Source organism: Verruconis gallopava (genome assembly GCF_000836295.1).
Source record: "Verruconis gallopava strain CBS 43764 unplaced genomic scaffold supercont1.13, whole genome shotgun sequence".
In the NCBI taxonomy this organism is placed as follows: Eukaryota; Fungi; Ascomycota; class Dothideomycetes; order Venturiales; family Sympoventuriaceae; genus Verruconis; species Verruconis gallopava.
In genome coordinates, this window is record NW_015622149.1 from 596348 (window position 1) to 617482 (window position 21135).

A 21135-nucleotide genomic window follows, 5' to 3' on the forward strand; every position below is an offset into this window, starting at 1 on the left:
AACTGGAGTTCTGGGCACGGTGAAGACGCGCGAGAAAAAAAAGTCACAGTAAAATTGCAGCGAGAGGAAGTCAAACATGGCGTCCATCTTCCAGTAGATGAGACACCTGCTCAACTGGCCTGGCCTACTTGTCCAGAGGAAGCATGGGTTCCTGTTGGGTAAGGGGTTACGCGAGATTTTGAAAGGTCGTCTCTCTGGGACACGATTATTTCTTCGTTTAGATACTCCGTGCAAGTGTGCTCCGTAGCCTTGTATAATCGCCAGATGCGCTGTGCAATCGTCATAAATAGAAACCTGTCACACTTTGCGGACCGTCGCATGACCAGAGAGAGCGTTGCACGCTCGGACGGAACGACCACAGGGAGACCACACAGATGAAGGAGAGCAGGAGTTCACCCAGTGTAGCTTCTGGGCTCAGATTCAAGTGTAACAGTTTGTGCTAGTTCCAATATTTTGCCCTCGAAACCAGGAAGATAACTGTACAGAAGGGTTGCACGTGGCAAAGCGCGCTAGGATCAGGCACACTGAAAGCAAATTGGCGGTCATTGCAGCGATTCGCCAAAACACATCGTGAAGGTATACGGCTTTTTTGGTAGTGCCGATATCCATGCCTTCTATTGCCGTGGGTGCACTTGCAGAGGAGACGACAAACGTCACTCCTGACCTTCCAAAAAGGAAAAAAAAAGAAACAAGAAACCAGTGGCCAACCCCGCTATCCGAGGAAGGTCATGCCTGCCGTCACAAATTTGAGGAGCCGACTCTAACCTTTCCGAGACAGTGCACGTCTGCAATCGGAGCCCAACTATCACATAGAGACGGAGACGTGAAAGTGTCGGTGATCTCGTGTTCGCTGAGAATGAACTGGATATAGGTGATCAAATGATCTGAGATGAACGGCGATGAGGTCTGGGCCTAATGTCGTAGCTCTTGGCAGGCGCGTGCTCCGTTTGTGGGTACGTACAGGCCAGAACATGGTGGAGACAGTAAACAAGGCGCGGAGCCTTTGTGGTGAAAATCCTCAAAGCGGCGAGGTACTGGGTACACAGCCGTGCTGCTACATGGACACAACCGAACCGTGCATTACTGTCGCAAGGCTTGGTCGGGGCGGTTGAACAGCAGGTCACACGGGAAGGAGGAAGAAAGGAAGGGGGGGGGTGTATTATTCCTTTCGATCTGCGGAAGGCGACCGATGAGTGCGTTTCCAGCAACATAACAGCATAACCAACGGCATCTTCACGCAGAGCCAAACGAGGTAGTGTAGGACCACAGATGGTGGGCGGCGAAGAAAAATCATGGCTGAGTGGAGCGTCGCTTTACCGCCTTCAAAAGGCACTTGGTCAGGTGCTCGCACGACGAACAAACGTGTCGGTTCTCTGCGATCATCGGCGATGCGATCGACTGGAGCAACGATCACGACGAGAAAGAGCCGGTGGCAAACCAGCTGATGCTGCGGTTGACGATATCAGCCTTTTCCCCGCGTTGGCTCCAGCCTGGAAACCGAGAGCGAGCGTACAATCGCACGAAGCGGTTTCCAGGGCAAAAGGCTGGAGACACGGTCGCACATGATGCCGTGGACGGTGCGGTGGCATTTGGAGAGGTTTGATCAGATGAGCATGGAGGAGGCTTCGCGGCCTGCCAGGAGCTCTGCGCAGGTCGAGGTCGCCTCACTGGCAGCCTGAATGATGATGAGCATGGCTGGTAAGTTATTCGTGCGAGCGCAGGGCGAGAATGGTCCAGCGTCTCCCCTGCACAACGGCGATCTGACTCGTCGAGATCCGGGGGCCACGCTTTGGTGCTGTTCTCCGATCAGCAAGCGAGTCGCGCTCTTCTCGTTCCTGGACCCAGAAAGTGGTCACGTTGCGAAGCCTGGCTCTCACCGGCGGCCAATCATGGACCAGCCGAGCGTGCGACGAGAGCACGGAGAAGATGGGGAAAGGAAAAAGCGAAGGCTGGGTTGCAGGAGCTTCCGCGTGACGGTGTGGGTTTTGCGGCTGTGCCGTTTTCAGCAAACCCGTCCGTTTTCTTTTCGAGCCCGCCTGCGAGTGCCCCTTCCTGGGCTGTCCCCCGCCTGGCTCAGCGCCTGGATCCAGCGCCGTGACAGTCAGTGGCCTTGTCGTGTAGGCCACGCCGAACAAGCAATCGCTCGCCCATCATCCTCGTGCCGCGCTTTCTGCTAGCATCGGCTTTTTCACCGCTCCATCAATTTCAGAAGGCCGGATGGTGTGCGTCCCAGAGTCGAGTTCGTCATCTCAACACCAGTAGATGAGGTTGTTCTCGCGTAATGCGTCCGCTCTTTTTTTCTTTTCTTTTTTTTTTTTTTTTCCTTCTTTCTTCGTCTTGGGTTCCCCCAATTTGCATGTTTTTACGTAGCCCTTACCAGCAACTCATGGCTGAAGCGTCGCGGAAATGCGTCAGTGAGAAGAAATAAAAAAAAAAAAAAAATGAAACGACGCCGGGGGGCCGCTGACTCCCTCTGCGAAGTGCAGGCAGTCAAGCCTCATCTCTTACAGACACGTTCGTCACCGCCTAACTTGAAAGCAATAGTCGTATGGCTGTGCACATGCGAGTTGCGCGCACTGCAAGCAGCGGGCTGCAGAATAATGGTCGACAAAGGAGGATAAAGGGGAGTTTGTTCTGTCGAATGTCGGTAGGACCGTAGTGGCAGTGGGCCTGCACGTTCCCAATGTGCATATGAGCGAGACCGCGGACGGGGAGATGAGAGGGATTGCGAAGGCGGTCCCGTGCAGTGTAACACGGCGACAGTCCGTGACCTTTTCAAAACGTTTGCAGCCAGACAGAGCAGCGGTTGCTACAGCAGCCAGAACGGAGTCCAGACATTATTCGAGCGGACGGTCGGAGGAATGATGGCGGCTTGAGTCAGCGATGGTGGCAAGGATTCAGTAGTAGTCGGAGGTAACAGATGGTCTAGGAGTGTTCTGGAAAACACCACTTGGGCATACGGACAGCTGGGACGATGCGCTAACGAGCAAGGCTTCCGCTTCCCCCCCGCCGCAGAAGTGCGCGACTGCTGTAGAATTGGGTAAAGACTGCCGTGGGGGAGCGAAGAACCAAAGGACGGTGCTTGGCCAGCGCTGACACGAGGTGCTCCGACATGAGCGGACCATGAAACGCTGGGAAAGGGAGGATGGTCTGAACTATGACGAGGCCGAATCGCGGACGAGCACGGGGACATCAGTGCTTTTGCACGCATTACTCGTTCATCGCGACGGCAAGCCAGTGGCTCGACGCGGAACTGGTACGGTGTTTTGAACCACACCTGAGCGTCACGAACCAAAGGGCAGAGGGAAGAGAGCGGCGTGACGGGAGCGGGCAACTTTGTGTGGGTGGGAACGGCGGGTTTGCGTGCGATCACGCCCGGCGAGATCGTCCAGTTGATCCCGTGGATGGCAAAGGAGCCCCGTGACTGAGCTTACCAAACGGGTTCGCACGAGTGGGCGACCGGAGGGGACAACCAGCGGGCACGTTGTGTCCTTGGGCGGGTGGGGGAAGAGAGCGCAGAGGGGGGGAACAGCCCGTCGAAAGGAAGGGGAGCACTCGGAGACGGGGGAAGGGGAGGGGGAAGGGAGCGAGTGTGTCGTGGCAGCAGTGGCACAACGCACGGCGGCAGCAGGACCGCGACTGTGGCAGTCGAAGGGGGAGCAGGTGGTGGTGGTGGTGGTGGTGAGGGAGCAGAGGAGGATTTGGGCCGGCCGTGGGCGTTCACGCTAGCGAGACAAAGCACACGAGCACGAGGCGCTGGTTTTAGGGAGGGTTGCGGGCGGGTAACAGTGACGGTGATAATGACAGCAATAATGATGATAATAATAATCCGCCGACGAAAAGATGAATCGAAACCAGCCCATGCGCTGTGGAAGCCGGCCTTGGACGCCCCCTGTCTGGTCACTCCCGCCGCTTTAAGGGCGCCGTCCGTCGTCGACTCGGATGGGGGTCTGTCGCTGGCGTCGTGGGCGTTTGCTGGCGTCGATGGCTTGCGACCCGCTGCCCACGCTTCTTTAACCACCGGCTTTCCCATATTCCAAACGCCCGGCCCATAATCCATCACCACCAGCACTCAACTGCTCTCGCGCCCTCGCTCTCTCTCTCTCCCTCTCACTCTTGCTCGTCCTCGCGCGCGCGCTCTCGTCTTCTTCCTCTCCCGTCTTGACCACCCTCGCCGCCGTCGCCCTCTCTGCTGCAGCAGCGGTCCCCACATACCGCCCAGCGCGCCCTCTTGCCACTGCCCGTTCATGCTTACGCGAGCACCTGCCCTCTTCCGCCCGAGGTCACCTGCTCGGCCACCCTCTGCTTGGTACCGCCGATCTTGACGCAATCGCTCAACCGTCGACTTTATCCTCCTGCGAACACGTTCCCCGTCCCACCAACTCTCTCCCGCAAAATACAAACCTTGTCTTGGTTGCGGTGCTCGCTGTCCCGCGACGGATGCTCGCGAGACCTTCACCATGCCGTTTAGAGCGCAGAAGTCGCTCTTGAACCTGGACGAAAAGTCAATAGAAGCGATCGACACCCGAAATGTAATTGACCTTCACGGGCTCTGGTCCGGTATGTTCTCCTGGGGATGCTTCCCTGTCTTGTGTTGCGACACACAGGCCGCTAATCTGTCTGCCCTTGCAGTATTCCACAAGTGCGCCGACGCCCTGGAGAACGGGAAGCGCCTCGAGAACCTGAGCTGGAGACTGTTCAGTCGCGAGGCTTTCTGCTGCGCGCCAGACCTGTCGCTTCCCTCCGACCGAGGCCTGCACAGCAAACGAAACACCACGTCCTCGCTCGACCGGGTGCCAGACCTTTCGTCGAGCGTGGACTCCCACTCCTCCAGCGAGGGCCTTGAGTCGTCGTCAAGGGCATTGCCCACTTCGGCGCGCCCCGAGCTGATTCGCAAGGCCGTGATGGAGGGCGGCGCACGGAAGGAGAAACACATCACGCCGGTTGACCTCGAAAAAATCGTCGTCTCGATAAAATCACGGCAGGACCTGGCCCCGTTATCACCGTTGCCCCCAGCGCTGGTCCCCTCCGCACCCGCAGTCCACACGACCCACGAGACCGCGCAACACGAGCAGGTCTCCAAACCCGACTCCACACCTCAACCGGACGTGGCTCCTGCGAAAGCCACGTCTCAGTACGTCCTTGACTCATCCACCTCGACAGTGGCAACCGACGGCTTTTCAGACATGAGCCCTCCTCTCGCCGGAAGTGAGACCACGGGCACGGACGTGAGCGCAACGAGCATTGTTCGCGGCTTCTCCAAGGATCACATCTCGTGCTCGGCGCGCTCGCACAGCCAGCTACTCCCCACGCCCACGCCTTCTGGTTCGATCCTCAAGAACTCTGCCACCTACCGCTCGCAGGCGCCACAACAGCCAAAGAAGAAGGGCGCGACCTTTCACCTCGGTAGCTCATCCGGGGAATTCGAGAGCTCTTTTGAGAGCAGCTACATGCATGGGCGCAGCTCGCTGTCCGAAGGCCTCCGACGTTCGAAGAAGACGACCTCCTTCAACGACCAAGTATCCACACTTGAAGACGAGTCGCGACCGAAGTATCAGGACACTGCGGTTTTCGACGACTCGGACGAAGACGACGACGAGGAGCAGTCGAGCAGCGCGATCGAGGAGGACGATGGGGAGGATGACTGGGAGGACGACGACGAACAGAGCGCATCCTCGAGCGTACAGGAGAGGGAGCTGTTTCAACGCGTCGATTCGAAGCCCAACCTAGTGTCTCGCCGCTCGCTGCTGACGAGCATGATGCACGAGAAGGATCGGGCAGCGGCACTGCAGAATGCCGCCTCACGCTCAACTCCTGCCATCCGCCGCTCCCGAACGACCTCGCCAAACGGTCCTTTAAATTCGTCACAGCACACGTCCATCACGCAGGGCCTAGAAGCCTCTCGTGCACGGCCAATAGTGATGACCGCTTCCAACACCCACCCTCCAGCTCTGTCTCCGCGCACAACCAGACGAAACATGCTGTCCACAGAGCTCACGGAGTCTCTTCGGAAACATATTCTATGGGATCGACAAGTTAACCGGTCCACGACCAACGCGGCACTCAAGCGCAGACATACTGCGCAGGACATGACCAAAATACGACACTTCCCAGGGGAAAACCATCCGCAAACATTCATGGCTTCCAAAGTCCCCCAATCAGTAAAGAGCTCCTGGAACAATAACTACTTTGACTCCGGTTTGCAAGAGTATCACCAAAAAGGATGGTAGACAAAGACAAAGAAAAAAAACATCCACGGCGACGACGAGTCATGACTCTCCCATTTCGAGTTGCTAACACTTGTGGGTTCATCATAGCGAAATTGGCGTTTCTTTGATTCTTCTTTTCTCTCCCCCCTCCCCCCCATCTTGCCTCCCACTTCTCTCACGGACAATCCTCCGCGGCGATGGGTCAAGAATCCACCTCGGACTCAACATGCTCGATTAATATACTGGAGAGGGCACTTGTACTGGGGGGCATTTTCATTTCTGCACGATACCACCACACGAGCAGCTTTTTCCTCTTCATATCATGGGATCGCTTTCTACCGCAGCTACTGCTTACGATGCTTACGGCCTTCTCTGACTCAAACTTGCATTTGATTTTTTTTTTCACTTTCACCGCGGCAGCTCTCCATACAGGGAGCATGGTTGTTTAGATGGGAGGGCATTCGAGGGCGTGATCATGGGACAGCATCATTTTGGGTGTTATTGAAGCATGGTTGGCTGGGCATGGTGTCTTTCTTATTTCACATGCTACCAGCCAGGTACGCGATCACGAAAGGCCCACTTCATCAGGTATCCTTTTTTTTTTGGAACACTTCGGCCCCTCTGCGTTTCCGTGTACCAGTACCGTCAATACCCAGTAAAGCCATCTGTACTATATTCAAACCAGCCTATTATTCTTTGACGAGGCTTAGTCCTGGATCATGGCATGATTATATTTGCGCAGAAAGGGCGGCGCGAGGATCTCAGAGCCCTCACGGGTTACCTCCTTATCATTCTTAGTGTAAAAGCATCAATGCATAATACCATATCGAACCACATACAAGAGACGTATTACACATCACACGGGCTTGCAAGGTCTGCTGAGTGAGCTCTATCTTTTTTGATTCTTCTAAATCCCCTCACCGTCAGTTACGACCCGCACCGTACGAGGACCTCGTACATCCAGAGCCGGTCGAAATTTAGGACGAAGTATCCTTTCGTTGGTATCCTGTGGCACATTGAAACGTTCAGCCTGTCAGAAGGCTTGTTGGGACAGCCTTGCAGGGAGCAAGGCCCGCTTTCAAGAAAAGCGCACATGCAACGATGAGTTTTTTCTGCTGGACTAGCGAACTGTAGTTGCGCCCTGCCGCCTCCACCTCGGGCCTGTCGTTCGATTCTTTTCCCTAGCCATTCTCTTACCGCTTCTTTCGTCCTGAGGCGCAATCACGGTCTGTTTTTTCTTTTTTCTGCTTTGCTGCGGCAACCCGATCGATTTTCTTGTGGTCTTGCGTGTCCGCAATCCAACAACACCCTTCTCACACCCCCCCCCCCGCCTCCCTTCTTCTCCCCTTATTTTCTCTTTCTTCTTCTTCTTCTTTTTTTTCTTTAGTCATTGAGACAATGCTACCGTCGCATGAGCCCCCCCCTTCCTCCCGCGTTACAGGGTCGTGTGGTGTCCGGGATCGTCTGGCACCAGAGAAAGAAAAAAAAAAGAATCATCCGCCTACACATGTACACCATAACGGCCTCCATTGCCCTTCACCCTATGCCCCAAAACCTTTCCCCAAGCGCGCACCAGCTGATGTCTGCCTGCAGATGCAGATAAGCCCGTGCCAGCCGTTTTGAAACCACTTTCTCTTTCACCGGAGAAGAGAGGGGGGGGGGTTTGGTTGGTTGGTGAGGGGCTCTTAGCATGTGTGCGACGCGTTGGGTTCAGATCCCTTTTTCGCGATCCCCGATTAGATGGCTCCGCTCTGAGCTTTTGCAAGCACAAGGCTTTTTTCGTTAGTCAAAAAGCATTCGCAGTAGTCTATCTTTTTTGGCGCGCAGCTAGGTCCAGTCCATGGCCGCTCTATGGAAGCGAAGGAGCAGGAGAAAAGAAGAGAGTGAGATATGCGTATGTGTGTGTTCTGTACGTACGTGTCTCTGTCAATCCAACTTTCTCCCGCCTTGTGCTTCTTGCGGTGAAAGGTACAACCCAAACTCGCTTCGACGTTGAAAGAAGCGGACGGACACGCTCGTACCGAGCATATCTCCATCCGCGCAACACCCGGGTGCAAGCAAACGACGGGCGCCTACACTCTTCCCTTGTGTCTTCCCGCAAACCCTTTCCCCCCCCCCTCTCCCTCCATCTCTGTCCTCTCAGATGACCTGCCTTCGCTCGCCCTTGCGTCCCGTCTTTCTGCTGCCTCGTCGATTTGTGACACAAGAAAAGGTGAGTCGCCCCTGAGGGCTATCGCGCACGGGATTTGCTGGGCTCGACATTGGACCAACCAGCCCTGCGCGCGTCCGTCAACTGCATGCACGCTTGTCACGAGTAGGATCGCCGCCGGGACCGCCCTTTGGCGAACAGAGCATGTCTGACAACGTGGCGGAGGATGGGGTCATCTGCTTTGCACGCGGGCACTGCCGCGGCGTACAGCCGAGAGGGGGGGGGTGTGTGTGTGTTATGTGTGTGTCAGTGTGGAAGGGAATGTGAGGTCTCGCGGGCTTGCGCGGGCAGCGTCAGCTTGAATTCTCCAACGACACTCCCCGCGGAGCCTGTCGCTTCACGCTTTTTTCCTGCGAGCTTCTGCCCGTTGTGAGCGCGACGTTCGGCCGCCCTTTGGCTCCCCAACCGGCGCCGCGACGCACTTGGACGTCCTTTCGTGACGAGCTGTTCGGGTCACGACGTGAGGTCCCGTGTGAGCATGGACGCTGGAAATCTCTCTCACGTTTTTTCTCGTCGCCCGCGGTGGCATCTTGGAACATGCCCCAGAGGCCTAGACTATCCCACGGTGCACTTTTAAGCCCTGACAGCGGCTTGTCGGCGCGAGAAGATCGCTGCATTTCATCCCTCTTGAACCATACCCAGCAAAAGACCTCAGAGCGGATGTCCCGCGTCGTTGAGCCACGCCCACACGCCGGCTGGGCGATGCTTAGTGATCTTAAACCTGGCGAACCCGCTCTCTCACTACCACGCGCGTGTTGCGCCTCCGAGGACCGACACGGAAGCAATAGGCAACGAGCGTTTCGATGCCGGGAGTGAGGGGAAGCGCTGGGCAGCTCGTACAGCCCCATCAATCAATCGCCTTCTGCTCAATCTCGAGCGCAATCTACAAATGCAGCCCTGTGACTCAGATGCCCGCGACAGTGGACGTAGCTTGCAGACGCAGCCGCCGGACCAGTGACCGGCAGCTCTCAGCCTCATGTTGAATCATCGTGACCGACCATCCCATTAGTCGTCGCTCATCGCCGCCTTTGTGTACGGGAGGGCCACAAATTACCCACGATAAATACAGCCCCGAGGTTGCCCTTGGTTGACGTGCGATGACAAGCGAAAGGAAACGCGTGTTGGGAAAACAAAATAAGAAGCAAAGGAATAACCAAACATATTCCGCAAACGTGCATTGGATCGTTCGTCGTCTGACCTCGCGTGCGAGTCGCTGTGACGTTCATCCTTTTTCTTCGCCACGATCCTGATCCTTTCCTTTCTTTAATTCCCCTGCCCCAGGAAAGAGACCCACCCTTCCAACGACATAAAGTGAAAAGAAAAAAATAACGATAATTAAGCATAAACGGGAACAACAAAACATATGCCAAACAATGGCAGACCAGGCGAGACACGAGGATTCAGACACGGCAGACGTTGCGCAGCAGGCACCTGCCGTGATGCGGTCGAATGACGGTGCGTTCTGTGCTAATCATCGGGCTTCCCAGCGAGTCTTGACGGCGATGCGTTCACACATGCATCTCGTTAGCCGCTCAACACATGGTCATCTGCTCACGCTGGACATCAGGGATTGATGAGTTGTCAAACAGTCCGAGGGCAGCGCCTCTTCAGCCTTCGCCCTCGCTGCCCAGACGCGCTCGCAAATGCCGGTTCTTTGGGTCGAAAGCCGGTAAGGTCACATTCGAATCAAGCGCCTCCTCCCTTGCATTACCCCGAGTTTTTATGTTTTCTTTTCCACTCTTGCGTTCTCCCTTTTGCCCGCCGCCTATTCGTACGCGGTTGTGGTGGTTTTGTAGCCCCCTCGATTCCTCCCTAGATTGCCGACTGTCTGCAGCAGCGATTTGACGTCCTTGGGATGTCGGCGACCACGCGGGCCGTCGCCACGGTGTGGGGAGTGTCCCTCCTAATTAGCCACCAATGATTCGAATGCTGCGAACTGACTTTGTGGACTTCGTGCTGCAGGATGTAGATCGGGGAGCAACTGCCCTTTCTTGCACGACGCTTCTGGTCCGCAAAGAGCGGAACTCCACCAGATCCAAGCGGCGGCATCCCATAGAGACGGTGTTACTGCCGCACCAAGTTCAGCCCGGGGAAGAAATGATGGGCCGAGCTGTGACGGTGTCGTCGGCGGGCGCACAAAGCCTGCGCCGCTACATCGTCCCGAGTGGAGAGTGCAAAAGCCGATCTCTCAGGCCCAGGTCGACGACCCGAGGATGTTTCAATTGAACCAGGTGCGGAGGAGGTACAGGCCGGCAGAATCCCAGAATACGGAGTCGACCGTGCTGGACCTGAGGATCGTGCCTTCGGATCCAGACTTCCCCTTTGAGCTCGAGGCGTTGGAATGTCGCCTGACGGTACCTATGTCCTTCCCTGCTGAGATGCCCAGGATACGCGTCACCAACAAGGAGATGGGGAAGGGTTATCAGCTCAACGTGGAGGCAGGTTTCTATCAGATTATGAGAGACCGGCCGCAGGGCACCATGCTCCAGTGGCTCAACGAGCTCGACAGACGACTCGAGGCTCTCTTGGCCAAAGAAAAGGCCGACACCGTCAAGATTGTTGTGCCCCCAGCAAAGAAGTCTGAACGAGCCCAGGAGCCGGTCGCGGTAGACAAAGGCAAGGCTAAAATGCCAGAAGTGTCCAAGCCTCAGGCACAGCCTGCCGAGCCTGCTCAGCCTGCTCAATCTGCGTATGGCACACAGCAGCTGCTCGACGCAAAGTCCAAGCGTGAGATGGACACTCTACAGCTGGAGTGTCGCCTTGGCCGACTGCCCCAGTACGCCAAATCAGACGATGGTCTAGTGTATACCATTCCCGTAGAACCACGTAAGCGCGACGAGCTACCATCATCGATCCAGTCCGTGAAGACACTTAAACTGATCGTGCCGCAACTGTACAACCTTCAGCCTTGTAGAATTGAGCTCGATGGAGTGACGGGTCACGATGCGGAGATTTTGCACGAAGCGTTCACGGCTCGCTGCACGGAGATGCCAAATTTATCACTCGTTTCACATCTCAACTATCTAATGCAAAATATGCATACAATGGCTGCCACGACCTTTGTTAAGAAGGTCGAGCCAATCCCAGCCGCTGTGCCTGAACCCAACATCGCGGAGGACAAATCTGAGCGTCGGTCGACGGTCCCATCCGCGACGGACGATTCTCGAAGCCACATAGTTAAGATTCCACGACCGCCGGAGTGGGATGTCCGCGACGAAGCAAGTCCGTCAGAGAGCGACGACTCGTACGCTTCAAGCTTAGACGAGGACAACAACAGCGTGGAAAGTGATGTGGAAGCGACTCAACCTCAAGGCGAGGGTTCTGATGTCCAACGAGGAATTTTGGTGTCCTTCCCACACCTGGAAATGCATGGCATTGAGCTCATGGAAGTGTATTCAATATCGTTGGAGGTCAAATGTGACCGGTGCAAGACTCAGATGGACGTGATGAACGTGAAGAACAACGCCAAAGTTGACTCCGCCGGTGTTCGATCCGAGTCTTGTCGGAAGTGCGCAAATGCAATCAGCATCGGTGCGGTTCCCTACGACGTTTCGGTCACGCTCGCGCGCTTGATTTGCTGATGCATTAAGACTACAGGATACAGGATGGATTTGATACACGCGAACTCTGTCAAAGCCGGCTACGTCGATCTGGATGGAGCAACGATCGTTGATCTGCTGCCTAGGTATGTTGTACTTCCTCATCAGAAATGCGCACGGCGATCAGCCTTGCGCGCGCACGTCATTTGCGATCTAACCATGGCGATCAGCAATTTCATTCCTACGTGTTCGCAATGTTCGACAGCGTCACCCCAGCCGGGCGTCAGCTCCGTGCGAGGCGAATCAACAATGGCGGTCTGTCGAAGATGCCACGGAAAAATGAGTGCGTACCAGCATCCGACGACATTTCAGGATCACTACCCGCCAAGGCTGACCATGAACATAGCTTTTCGCATCCCCGAAGTTAAGTTTCTTCGGATCAGCGCCGCGGCAGGTAAGTCCTTCCCCACCAAGCCCGATCGATTGTATTTTGCCAAATGACCCGAGTCGTATCGTATCATTGCTCCGCAGTATAACGTTTTCCTGTCGTTAATCTTGGTTCCGTTCTCCAGTTCGAGCTAGCAGAGCGCCGCCTCGTAAGAAGCATGTAAGTTCCCTTGACCTAGCATCAAGCTCTTGTTCTGGCAGTGCTTTTTAGATGATGCCCAGAGGCGAGGGAGCAAAAGCAGCAAGAAGCTAATGCAATGGTAGAAAGAACGACTAGGCTTGACGGTAGGAGAAGAGCTTCCGAAACGTGGTCGGTGCAAGCATTACTCGAAGAGCATGAGATGGTTTAGGTTCTCCTGTTGCAGCAAAGTGTTTCCTTGCGACAGGTATGTTGCCACTGCTTCCATCCAATCGCTATGCTCTACCAATGTTTCCAGCACCAAGAAACCTTTCTGTCTTGAGTAATTGCTAACAACAACATTAGGTGCCATGACGAAGTCGCCGATCACCCTACCGAACACGCAAACCGCATGATTTGGTAAGTTTTTTTGCTCGTTCAGCCTCGTGACACTCTTACTTCGGCCTCTCCTTTGCCAAACATGCTCGATGATGTCAGGCCGCGTCTGTTGCCGCCATCAATGAGCACCTGCACGTAACCCCGCAATGTCCGATTCCCCGCGAACCTTAAAACGTTTTTTGTCTAGGGTCAAGCCTCTCGGGCAAATATCAATTTCGTTTTTGTGATTCTCTCGCGTTCTTGATTAATTATGATTGGGCTAATTTATCCCTCTAGTGGCTTCTGTAAGTTCCGCCCCCAGCTTTTGAGTGGCTGCTCTGCCCTCTTTCGCGGCCGCTTTTTCGTCAGACCGCGTGGAACTTTGCCAGCCTACGCCCTACGAACTAACCGCGCAACAGGTTCCCGCGAGCAGAACTATCGGCCAGAGGACTGCGGATTTTGCCATGCTGTCCTCACAGGAAGGAAGGGTTCTGGCTTCTGGGAGGGTGGTAAAGGTAAGATCTACCCTTTTGTTTTTGGCTTGGTTTGCGTTCCTGTTTCGGGAAAACGAAGTCGTTCCCTCCCAAGTCGCAACATCGACAACCATGACTACTATGACCACGCGCACAAAGCCGCATACGTATCGTTCAAGATCGCCAGGCACACGACTATCCAGACGGCATCTTAATCACGTGCTTTGCGTGCCATTGGTGGGATGCCGGATCTTATCCAAGACAATGGTAACCGATGTCACCGAGCTTAAATTTGCGGGACAGAATGACACGCTCACATCTACTCACGAGCCGAACTTCTTGGCCTCCCTTCAATGACGGTTCAGAAAAAGCAGCAAGGCGCAACGGCTTTCTCGATTATTACCCCGGTTTAAAGACGGCGAGTTGTATTGATCTTTTGATGGAGTTTGGTAGGCTGTCCGGGGTGGTTGCACTTGCATGACATCCCGGCTGGCATGTGAAATGAGGCAGCCTCAAAACACATGCACATTCTCCATCCAAGCGAACACACAAGGGCACCACGCAATCCGCCTATCATTTTCGATCGCACTTTGCCACAGCGTCGGATTCTTGTCGTGATCATCCATCACAATGCAAGGCGTTGCACGCTGATGTCTTCGGCTACAAGACTCCTGCGAGGGAGGGGAAGTTGGGGGTAGTAGGACCGAAAGTAGTCGCAAGATTACTGTCTCTCCCGCTTTCCCCTCTCTCTGGCTGTGCGCGCCACACTTTCAAGAGGCGTGTTGATGTCCTTCGCGAGGTTAACGCGTCGAGAACGCGACGGCGGTGGACTTTGGTCGCGTTATGGATGGACATTAAACTTTTTGTTCCTTCGATGGCACGCATTGCGCTTATGCACGAGCACCTGGAGTTGTACACGCCTTTTCGCCCTAGAATCGGCCCTTTGCACGTGCCCCTTTGTGCTCACATCTGCAAGCCCTCCCTCTCCGGCCCCTATCCCAATTTACGGGCTTTTGCGTTGTCTCCTTTTTATCGTTTCTCCCCCCACCCCCAACAGCCTCAGCATTGAGACTGACGTCGTGATTGTTCTGCACAGGTACCCGCGATCAGATCAAGATGTCGAGAAAGGATCCCAGGAAGTATAAACGGATGCCGGGAAGCAGAGTCGGGCCGGGCAGCAGCTCGAAAACGAAGTGATGATCAGCTTGGCCGGGTAACTTTGTGAGCTCTGGCCAGCATGACGAAGCAAAAGCACTGCACAGCCAAGTCGAACACAGCTGAGGATTGGGTCTCACTATGGCCCTTTTTCTTTTTATTCACAAATCCGATCTTGAGACAGAGTGTCGATCAAGCATCCCACGCCTTCGTTACGGCGACGAGTTTATTGAGCGCTGCACAAGAATCCCGCTTGCAGTATTGAACTTGAATGCCCCTGAGCCACTCTGTCCGTCAAAGCTGCGTTTGTTCTGGATGTAGATTTGGTTTGTTCTTCAAATTGACACAGAAGACAGACTATCTATTAACGTGCTAGCTCACAATGAATGCTATCGTTGAGAAGTTTCTTCATGCCCTTGCATCATTCGGCTTTCTTTCTTTGCCTTCTGATATCTTATAGTAGCATGCACTGCAGTGGGAGTGCGGTGAGCTGGATGGCCTGTTCGTGTATGCTAGATGACCCACCGCATCGCACAGAGAAGCTAATAAACGTGGGCCTCGATGCTTATTTCTGGGTGAACCCAGACTTTCGAACACATGCATTAAAACTCATCCTCACCACTGCCAGCAACGATCACGTTGTTAACCTATCCACAAACATTAGCAAGTCTTTCAAACCTCGCTTATATGCCTATATTAGGACCAAGATCAGGTCCGACATCCCGTTCTCACTCTCACTGCTGCTCTCTTCGCGACTAGATCGAATGAAAATGATGGTAATGCATAGTTACAAAACACTTCCGTTTGTTATCAGCGAACGCCGTAAGGATTCAGAAGTGCCCAGTCGAATCTCCATATTGGTAACATTCGTCAAGTTCTTCCCTTGTGCGACTCGCCGTTTTAGGCCTTTAGCTTTAGACGCGGACAGGTGAGATGAGATGATCCATGAGAAAGGCGACGGGTTTGCACAAAGGCAAGAATCCTGCATGAAACAAAGCACGGCAGACACGGGCGCAGCTGCGGGGCGGCGCAGTAGAACCCATCCCTTTCATCAGTCTCGTATCACTTCGCCAGTATGAAGCTGGTGGATGACGACTGATTTAGAGTTGAATTCTTTGAGACAGTTATTTGGAATGACTGCATGGGACGGATGAAAGCACATCCTAGTGCTGTGTGACGGAACTTTGGAGTTCACGTCGCATCCTCGTGCGTATCGCGTGTGGTGTGCTACACACTTGCACGAGTGGTCCTGGAAAAATAGAAAAAAAAAGCGCCCGTAATCATACGCAGTGAAACTCCTCGGGCCCATATTAAGGGTAACACAAAAGATGTCAAAAGAGGCCAGAAGCATCAGGCACGCCTGTGATTGCGGCGAAGGTTGAAAGAGCATGTGCGTGATTCCAGACGCTCGGGTTATGCGGTGGTATCGCGGAGAGAGAGTGAGAGGATGGAATGGTAGATACACAGGTTTTGCATGAAACAAGAGAAACAGATAATTCATTAGCACGTACCTTGAGAACCATCCTGCACAGCTGGGTGGCAAGCAGCAATTGCTGACGCTTCGAAATCAAGGGGTCAATCACAAAGTGCTCCCGCATGTCTGGTTGAATCACATATTAGTGCCTATTCATGTCTTCGCTGAAACGCAAATCGTGACAGTGGAAGAGAAAGCCAACGTGACCAGCGCCATCTCCGGCAAATCGCAAAAAACCATCGCCTGTACACCTGAAGGTAGACAAGAAAGAGCTTTGTGACAACGTCCCAGCGGAGGTACCAATCACAGCAATGAGGCGGCAATAAATGCAACAGCGGCGTTCGATTGGCGATCTAGCGATCAAATCAACATCCTGAGGCGGGGGTGGATTGCAGCCCATCCCAGATGTTCGGAACGTGGGGGTTCGACACTTTCGAACACACAAGCAACGCCGTACGCTGAAGACTGTGATGTGGCGGTGTGGAAGCGCTTGCCTGCCTTCCGATGCGGCCAAATCGAATCCAGGAGTTTTCTGAGCCTGCAGCTGGACTGCAGCAAGCACGTCGTACATTGCAAATCTCTCATTCGCGGAACCCGATCGACAAGCCATCAACGCTGCAGGTATTTCTGGCGTTTGAGCTTGTGGAATACTGAGAGGACTTGTAAAAGCGGCCACATGCCAACTGGGAGCTCCCTTTGACGTTGACACGCTGTTTACTGGCCTGCCTGTGAGGCAACCCACAACACCTGCACCCGGGAAGTCATCTGAGCACAAGTGCTGTTCTGTTTGCCACCCGTGTCCTCGCTACCGATTGTGTCGCAGCCCCTCGACCGAATCATACATTATTACGAAAAGTGACAAATAATGCAATCAGAAAATAAAAAAAAATAGACCAATGACGTACCGTTGGAGCCTGTTTGCATGCAGTCAACACCGAGCCTGGAGTTTTTCTCCTTGACTTGGCGCGATTTGATGCTCGCCAATGTCTCTATAGGTGACAGGCCTGAATTTTCTGCCAAGGCCATGGGGATCGCATCGAGCGCGTCTGCAAAGGCACGCATTGCGTATTGTTCTAGTCCCGGACTCTGCTCACCAACCGCTCATGTTAGCAAGCAAATCATCACGTTTCCGTGTTTTAAGTCTAGCGTTCGCTTCAAGGATCAATCTGAGGTGATGATGTGTCTGACCGAATGGCATTCGTTCAGATGATCAATACTTATGCATGTTGCATGCATGGCGTTGCAGATGCCTATAACGCGAGCTGCAGCTGGGGGCCCACTCCAATGTAAACGTGTACAAAGGTAAGGACCTTGCCATGTGTGACTCGAAAGTGCTGGAGTACGATTTTAAGACTGCAAACGTACCTGTACTGCGGCCTCTTCGACGGCGAGTGAGCACGCGATCTCAGCAGCCCCACCGCCATACACTACACGGTTGTCACGGACGAGATTGCGCACTACGCAAAGAGCGTCATGCAGTGATCGTTTCGCTTCATCGATAATCTGTCCGGCTCTGGTTAGTACAGGTTGCAAAGCGTGTGATGTAAGACAAAAAAGAGTCGAGGTGGACCAATTTTCCCGGTTCGATGTGAATTAACCCCAGATGAGGGAAGAGACGTACCATCTTATTGCTACCGCGTACGAAGACGGTTATCGCTCTTGTGTTGGCGCACTCCTCGATGACTAGCATCTTGTCGCGCGTCGTTCCAAACGTCATTTCCTTCACCAGTCCAGCGGAACCTAACTTCTCGGAGCTCAGGTCTTCAAATCGAGGAACAATTCGCCCGTTCGTAGCAATGGCAATGAGTTCAATATCCGGGCCACCAACCCACCGAACTGCAGGCAAGTTGTTTGTAAGCAGCAGATGGTTCGCCTCATCATCAAAACCCCATTGGCAGATTACCACATTTGCTCCCGTTGCCTTGATCTGGTCAATCATCTCGGTAAATTTGCTAGCCTCGTATTTCTGGAGGCGCTTGAATTCCTCTACAGACGTGATGTCGAGCTTGTGTTTGGTTTTAGGCTTAGGAGGTTCGAATGGGCAAGTCAAGATAGCAAGTTTGGCATCCTTGACTTCAGACGGCATCTGTGGATGCGAGAAGTCCTTATCAATTATGACACCTTTGACCAGGATCGAGTCCTCTAGAGAGCCCCCTACTTTGCCGTCTACCTTAATGAGCTCAAAGTCGACGTCCTTTCGCTCAAGGTCCGCAACAGACAGCACAGCATCGACAGCGATCTGTGCAAATTGATCGTGGGCCTTGGAAACAATTTTGCTGCCCAAACTGGTTTTTGCCACGCGTAGCAAATTTTCAGTGTCTTCTTTAGAGAAAGGGATCGTATCGCTGATCTTGTCAAGTTCTGCCACGGCAACTTCGCATGCTTGATCAAAACCGTCGGCTATTCTAATCGGATGGATGCCTTTGTCTATGAGGCCAGCTGCCTGCTCAAGTAGTGCTCCAGCAAGTACAACGACGCCCGTAGTACCGTCGCCTATCTCATCATCTTGCGATTTGGACAACTCTACGAGTAGTTTGGCTACGTTGTTTTGGATCTCCATTTGTGACAGGATTGTCGCGCCGTCGTTCGTTACAGTGATATCTCCATCCGGGGAGATGAGAATCTTGTCCAGTCCTCGCGGTCCCTATTTTTCTTTTAGATATGTGTTACTCCTCGGGAATTGTGCGTTCGTACTAGTGATGTCCTGACGATGTTTGCAACAGTCCGCGCCGCAAGAATGTGTGATTTCACCGCCTCATTGCCATGTAACCGCGTTTTCTTTGCTTGACTAAGCGTACATCAGTGTCATATACATGTCTTCCCAGACGCAAAATATACTCTCGAACAACGATAAATGGCCGTCCCTGCTCATCCTGCATCACCTGAGCTGTTCTTCGTCAGTATTTATGCTTAATAGACCTCCAATAGAGGACATCGAGAGGTCCGTATTGACGTGAAATGTGATACCTTGCGAAAGATCGAGTTCTGCAAAACACTACGTCAGTCACAAGCAAGAGATCAAGCGGTGGTGGTGGGCTGCCTACGCATCGACATGGTTTTCCGACGCGCCTGTTGGGGCTAGTAGCGCTTTTCTAACGAATATCAACAATTTATGATCTCGGTTCTGCTTGGATAAGGTTTGTAAGTAGAAGATATTGTTGTTGCGCTGCTGTGAAGCTGTAGGTGTTGTAAGACATGTCCTTCAAAAATTCCCCAGCGCCCGCATTTGATGCCAAGACTGCGAATCAGCCGCAAGAAAAAAGGTCGCGTCGCTAAACGCCACGCGCTCAGTTATCCAGTTGGCCAAGCCTTCCCCGTCCAGCCCGCTCATACAATGCTCAAGGTCAAGCTACAAACGATGCTTCTGCATGAAAGCTCCCGGTGAAATAACGTTGAATCAGCGTGCTTAATCATAAGACTTACAACGCGTATTCTGATTTTCACACAATACTTGGTGATCTTTCTCTCTATCATTTCGCCGTCTGAGTTGATTTCGCCGACGAAGTCACTATGCCGCGTGAGTTAACCTATACGGGGCACGCCGTGCAGAATTAAGAAATGCTGACACTTACATTTTCCAGGTCTAGATTCAGATGATAAGTCTGTTGATGATTCCATTCCATTCAAGCCTGCCGCTACGGCACCATCTGTCCATAGTTCCAGCAACAATGAAAACGGCGAAGATGAGGATGAGTATGTAATTGAAGAGATTGTAGGCCATGACTGGGACGCGCCAACAGGAGAGATATTATATCATGTAAAATGGGAGGGCTGGGATAACCCAGAAGATTTAACTTGGGAGCCCGAGGCAAACCTTGCGTCCGCGCAGGACGCGCTGAAGCAATACTACAAGAAGATTGGTGGAAAACCAAGTCCCAAGAACATGAACCCGCTGAGGGGAAAAGGCTCCAAGAAGAGAAAAGCAACTGAAACACCCAAAGGCTCTGTTGCGCGATCAAAAAAGGGTAGATCCGAGACGCCAGAAATGAGCACAAAAAAGGTAAAGAAAGTTGAAAATGTGGGTGAAGTTGTCAGCTGGGAGCTTCCAAAAGGAAGCTGGGAGGAAGAAGTTGCCTCGATCGATACTATTGAAGAGGCCTACGATGATAAGGGTGTGGCCCGGAGATATGTGTATTTGATGTGGCGGAACGGAATGAAGACGAGACATCAACTCGCAACAGCAAACCAGAAGTGCCCCCAAAAGCTGCTGCAGTATTACGAAAAGCATTTGTGAGTTTCTGGATTTCATGTGGCCAGAACTGCTTACGTCGATGTGCTAACGAGACACTAGGGTGTTCAGAAGTGCCGGCCCGGCTCAAAGCGATGCAGACGTGTCATGAATACCCGGGAATTTGAGAAGGATGAATGTGAGTTAGTAATTGGGCACTACCTGGGCAGAAGGAAGAAAGAGTGCCTTGAGGATGATGCTCATTGCTGTTACGGCATTTAGGAACCGTTCGATGCTGTAACGTCTGATATGGTCGTCGCTATCCAGCATTAAGACGCAGCTCAAGACAAGGATCTCAAATTCCAAATGAGATTTGTGCCTCTGTTTTGTACTAAAACACAGAAATACGGTTTCAAAGCGGCACAGCACTATGTTTGGCTTGTATACTGTCACACTTCCAGCGAAAAGAATAATGTCACTGAAGCTATCGCTGAGCATTTTCCACGTGCATATGGTGGGAAGGTAGTGATCTTTCGTCTCTTCGGGAGTTCGAACACTCACATTAGGTACATGCTTACTCCATTTGCTCTTCAATATTTCCTTTGGTGGTTATGAATGGATGAAGAATATCTATGCAAATATAATGTGTGAACAAGATCGAGGAAAATGGACCAAACTTAAGACATCATGGTCCAGAACCATCTGCATCTTACCATGATCTCATGTCACTCGTCCGATCTACAAATTGTAAGCGACGAGGTTCGAAGGGAAGCCCAGGCTTTGAGTTGCTTATACTGGAGTTAAAGCTTACTTTTACCTGGGGTGGAATGGAGAAAACATCGATACATCTCTCAAACCATTCGCTCGATAGAGGTGAAAGCCATGCGTCAAGAAAAGATTCGCTCCGTGTTTCCCACCAGACCCTGTCTGAGGGAATATCGGTGTGCCTTACCTAGCTCAGCACT

The 21135-nt window shown here is 53.1% G+C and overlaps 4 protein-coding genes across 6 annotated transcripts; 3 read left to right on the top strand and 1 right to left on the bottom strand.

Moving 5' to 3' along the window:
• Positions 1-4046: 4046 nt before the first annotated feature.
• PV09_04686 (uncharacterized protein) lies at positions 4047-7053 on the top strand. Its single transcript, XM_016358077.1, has 2 exons — positions 4047-4560; positions 4633-7053. Exons 1-2 carry the CDS (start codon positions 4461-4463, stop codon positions 6228-6230), a joined length of 1698 nt encoding a protein of 565 aa, XP_016214279.1. The 5' UTR covers positions 4047-4460; the 3' UTR covers positions 6231-7053.
• A 2648-nt stretch (positions 7054-9701) lies between these two features.
• PV09_04687 lies at positions 9702-14939 on the top strand (the record flags this gene model as incomplete). Of its 2 annotated transcripts, none has more annotated exons than XM_016358078.1 (11): positions 9702-9873; positions 9986-10087; positions 10381-11949; positions 12016-12103; positions 12188-12300; positions 12364-12411; positions 12530-12564; positions 12669-12790; positions 12889-12942; positions 13198-13205; positions 13320-14939. In XM_016358078.1, exons 1-11 carry the CDS (start codon positions 9792-9794, stop codon positions 13586-13588), a joined length of 2490 nt encoding a protein of 829 aa, XP_016214280.1. In that variant the 5' UTR covers positions 9702-9791. The 2 variants fall into 2 exon arrangements, with proteins under 2 accessions (XP_016214280.1, XP_016214281.1); XM_016358079.1 differs by having other exon boundaries at positions 10253-11949; positions 13320-13588.
• Positions 14652-19231, bottom strand: PV09_04688 (T-complex protein 1 subunit epsilon). The gene is made up of 9 exons (XM_016358080.1): positions 19047-19231; positions 18970-18987; positions 18841-18889; positions 18697-18790; positions 17624-18646; positions 17368-17505; positions 16908-17088; positions 16040-16128; positions 14652-15175 (listed from the first exon to the last, which is right to left on the bottom strand). Exons 1-9 carry the CDS (start codon positions 19054-19056, stop codon positions 15131-15133), a joined length of 1647 nt encoding a protein of 548 aa, XP_016214282.1. The 5' UTR covers positions 19057-19231; the 3' UTR covers positions 14652-15130.
• A 74-nt stretch (positions 19232-19305) lies between these two features.
• On the top strand, positions 19306-21079 carry PV09_04689. Of its 2 annotated transcripts, XM_016358082.1 has the most exons (4): positions 19306-19519; positions 19584-20232; positions 20294-20369; positions 20453-21079. In XM_016358082.1, exons 1-3 carry the CDS (start codon positions 19513-19515, stop codon positions 20340-20342), a joined length of 705 nt encoding a protein of 234 aa, XP_016214284.1. In that variant the 5' UTR covers positions 19306-19512; the 3' UTR covers positions 20343-20369; positions 20453-21079. The 2 variants fall into 2 exon arrangements, with proteins under 2 accessions (XP_016214284.1, XP_016214283.1); XM_016358081.1 differs by having other exon boundaries at positions 20294-21079.
• The last annotated feature ends 56 nt before the right edge of the window (positions 21080-21135 follow it).

What these genes read in the sequence shown, in the direction of transcription:
- PV09_04686 (XM_016358077.1), top strand. Translation starts at nt 4,461, where the DNA reads ATGCCGTTTAGAGCGCAGAAGTCGCTCTTGAACCTGGACGAAAAGTCA. An exon ending in CCTTCACGGGCTCTGGTCCG is followed by an intron (nt 4,561 to 4,632) that starts GTATGTTCTCCT and finishes CTGCCCTTGCAG; the next exon opens with TATTCCACAAGTGCGCCGAC.
- PV09_04688 (XM_016358080.1), bottom strand. An exon ending in ACATCGTCAGGACATCACTA is followed by an intron (nt 18,647 to 18,696) that starts GTACGAACGCAC and finishes AAAGAAAAATAG; the next exon opens with GGACCGCGAGGACTGGACAA. An exon ending in CATGCAAACAGGCTCCAACG is followed by an intron (nt 16,129 to 16,907) that starts GTACGTCATTGG and finishes TGATTCAACCAG; the next exon opens with ACATGCGGGAGCACTTTGTG.
- PV09_04689 (XM_016358081.1), top strand. An exon ending in CAGTATTACGAAAAGCATTT is followed by an intron (nt 20,233 to 20,293) that starts GTGAGTTTCTGG and finishes ACGAGACACTAG; the next exon opens with GGTGTTCAGAAGTGCCGGCC.